The 3,398-nt window shown below is 43.1% G+C and overlaps 1 protein-coding gene and 1 long non-coding RNA gene across 2 annotated transcripts in view; both read right to left on the bottom strand.

The window, feature by feature from the left end:
• Positions 1–3,398, bottom strand: part of LOC116672827 (uncharacterized) — a 174,131-nt gene that overhangs the window by 31,137 nt on the left and 139,596 nt on the right. The gene's annotated exons all lie outside the window — the stretch shown is intronic.
• The window catches only part of optn (optineurin), a 13,163-nt gene that overhangs the window by 8,557 nt on the left and 1,208 nt on the right, over positions 1–3,398 (bottom strand). The window contains exons 2-4 of the mRNA XM_032504670.1: positions 1,421–1,545; positions 910–1,100; positions 601–759 (exon numbers count right to left, since the gene is read on the bottom strand). Coding sequence (XP_032360561.1) covers positions 601–759; positions 910–1,100; positions 1,421–1,541 — 471 coding nt within the window. The 5' untranslated portion in view covers positions 1,542–1,545. The remainder of the gene's footprint in view (positions 1–600; positions 760–909; positions 1,101–1,420; positions 1,546–3,398) is intronic.

The raw sequence follows: 3,398 nt of genomic DNA, 5'->3' as shown, positions 1-3,398 counted from the left end.
GCTATTTTATGTGTGAGCTAATATTACGCATCTGTTCATGCGCGCTGCAAGAGTTATGTTTCTTTTTATTGAATACGTTATTCAGTGCAAATATAACCCAGAATGTAGTTTAATCTCAGTAATGATGGCATATTAGGTTATTACTGTCGCTCTGTTAAAAGGCAAAGGTTCCACTGTACTGTCGTTACGCCGATCACCAAGATCTGACCTGATGGCACCGTAGTTAAGTGAAAGTAGGTCAAGTTGTAATGTGCTGCCCCTACCAGCGGCAGCATGTAATACTGTCTATTTACAGAGGGAATTTAAATGTGTCTGATCGTTTCTATGTTAACTGTTAGCCCATAGTTATACCCCCCCCCCCAACGACGATATCATTGTCCATCACGTTTTACCCTAAACATCATCCACTGCCAATGTAGGGTCCATCGCCCAACCCTAAGGCCTTTCCATGCTGAATAGAAGATAATTCAGCGGGGAAAACTGATTATATAGGATTGTCTAATTTCTTTTACGTGTGTGTGTGTGTGTGTGTGTGTGTGTGTGTGTGTGTGTGTGTGTGTGTGTGTGTGTGTGTGTGTGTGTGTGTGTGTTGCTCTTCACCGAGACTCTGATGATCTCAATGAAGGAGTCGTCTTGTGAGTTGTCGGCTCTCAGCTGCAGCTCAGAGTTCATGGCCACCAGGTCGTTCTTCTCTGCTTGCAGGCGAGCAACCTGGGCACGCAGGGCAATCAGCTCTGCACTCTGAATGGAGGACGCCGCCTGGAGATGACATCACACATCATGCAGAATATTAAGTGGCTGACAGAAGCTTCAATCTAGTGCAACTTGATGGAGAATCAGCCGGTTTCATTATGAAATGTAGAATATAATAATAAATAAACAGAAAGCAGTATCAGGTTACACCCTCACCAGCAAGCTTCCCCCTGTCCTCCCATCCCCCTCCGTCCTCTTGTTCAATTCCAGGGTCAGCTCCTCCATGCGGTACCGAGCCTCCTCCAGCCTGTTCTCCAGGAAGCCTCGCTCCTCCCGCTGCTTCTCCCGCCACGCAGACAGACCCTCAAAACGCTCCTTCATCGTCAGGTTGGTCTGACGCAAGGCCTCTGAGCGAGACACACAGATGGACAGTTTGAATAAATGCCCATTGTGCGAGCCAAGTCATTAGAATTATGAGCCTTTCCGAAGCTATTATGCCTTCCCTGTCCCAACACAACATTTCCCAACTCAACTGGGAAACTCCACCCTGACATGAGCCGTCAGGAACACAGCGTTCACTGACCTTTGACCCTCCACACGTTGCCCACACCTGATAAGATTACGAAGTCTGGAACAGACTTCTTTATTGTGGAATAGTGCCGGGAAAACAAAACAAAAAGCTCAAATAAAAACATTTTCCTCGGCTCTAACCCACACCTATTCTCACCTTTCAGGTCTCGGTTCTCCTGGATGAGGATGTTCATCTGCTGCAGGGTTTCCTCCAGCGTACCCGACTGACCCGGAGGACAAGAGATGTTGCCATTCATCACGGGGCCTCCAGACGCCATGACGCTGAGAGGGAGAAAATTAAAGAAGATGGAGAGATGTTCTGAAAGGCCTACCCCACATGGTTCCCCACTCCATCAAAATTATGAATAGATTGCTTTTTTTTAATTTTCTATCTTAATCTTTTAAATGTGTTTTTTAATTTATTTACATTTGCCTTTTTAACTGTACATTTTGCTTTTTTTAACTGTAAGGTGTCCTTGAATGCTATCAAAGGCAATAAAAGCTATTATTATTACTATTATCTTGTATTTAGTTTCTTTACTGATATAATATTGCTAATGACACTGTAACTATCAAGGGTAGTAGCCCAGTAGCAGAAATGAAAATACAGTGAAAATGCAAAGATGAAGATGGTTTAAATACATCTATCCATCACTTTAACATGATTCATGTAAATTAAAAAAAAAATACTATATATATATATATATAAGTTGTAACATATTTTCTCTTTGGAATATTTAGGATTTACTTTACACAAACACTGAGATACAATGCGTATTAATTTCAGAGGTAATCCCCATGTAGTCTGGGCATAATCATGTCCACAGGAACAACTGGACTGAGTACATCTCGTTTTTATTTATTTATTATATTTGCATGGCGGAATGAAAAACAAAGTATAATAGCATAGGTCATTTAGACCAATTCATTCCCCTCTGTCTTATTAACTTTACTTCTGTGGTTTCATGTCAACAGAACACATAAAAAACGGCTCCGGGCTTACATCACCAGTGACTCAGCGCTTCAGCATGCAGCAGCAGAAAAGGAGCATACAGCCGGAATTATCTTCCCATCACATGATGACTTAATTACATTACAATGGAAGGCGGCCGTACGCTAAACACACGGTGGTCTGCTTCTGCCCTCACACAATGGCCAAACGACAGACACTAATAAATAATAATATAACAGGATAATATCACGTTAACTGTAACCCTGTTTAGGGATACGACAGTGAATACCAGTGGGATAAATGCTACTTTAAAACCACCACTAGATACTACAGACGCCGCCATGTGAGGATGCTATGGTTGTACAGTGGGGAGAACAAGTATTTGATACACTGCTGATTTTGCAGGTTTTCCTACTTACAAATCATGTAGAGGTCTGTAATTTTTATCATAGGTACACTTCAACTGTGAGAGACGGAATCTAAAACACAAATCCAGAAAATCACATTGTATGATTTTTAAATAATGAATTTGCATTTTTTTGCATGACATAAGTATTTCAATACATCAGAAAAGCAGCACTTAATATTTGGGACAGAAACCTTTGTTTGCAATTACAGAGATCATACGTTTCCTGTAGTTCTTGAGCAGGTTTGCACACACTGCAGCAGGGATTTTGGTCCACTCCTCCATACAGACCTTCTCCAGATCCTTCAGGTTTTGGGGCTGTCGCTGGGCTATACGGACTGTCAGCTCCCTCCAAAGATTTTCTATTGGGTTCAGGTCTGGAGACTGGCTCGGCAGCTCCAGGACCTTGACATGCTTCTTACGGAGCCACTCCTTAGTTGCCCTGGCTGTGTGTTTGGGGTCATTGTCATGCTGGAAGACCCAGCCACGACCCATCTTCAAGGCTCTTACTGAAGGAAGGAGGTTGTTGGCCAAGATCTCGCGATACATGGCCCGATCCATCCTCCCCTTAATACGGTGCAGTCCCCCTGTCCCCTTTGCAGAAAAACATCCCCAAAGAATGATGTTTCCACCTCCATGCTTCACGTTGGGATGGTGTTCTTGGGGTTGTACTCATCCTCCTTCTTCTTCCTCCAAACACATTGAGTGGAGTTTAGACCAAAAAGCTCTATTTTTGTCTCATTAGACCACATGACCTTCTCCCATTCCTCCTCTGGA

Source organism: Etheostoma spectabile, chromosome 23, assembly GCF_008692095.1.
Source record: "Etheostoma spectabile isolate EspeVRDwgs_2016 chromosome 23, UIUC_Espe_1.0, whole genome shotgun sequence".
NCBI classification, from domain to species: Eukaryota; Metazoa; Chordata; class Actinopteri; order Perciformes; family Percidae; genus Etheostoma; species Etheostoma spectabile.
The sequence above is the reverse complement of the archived record's forward strand: the minus strand, read 5'-3'. Positions and strand labels throughout refer to the sequence as shown.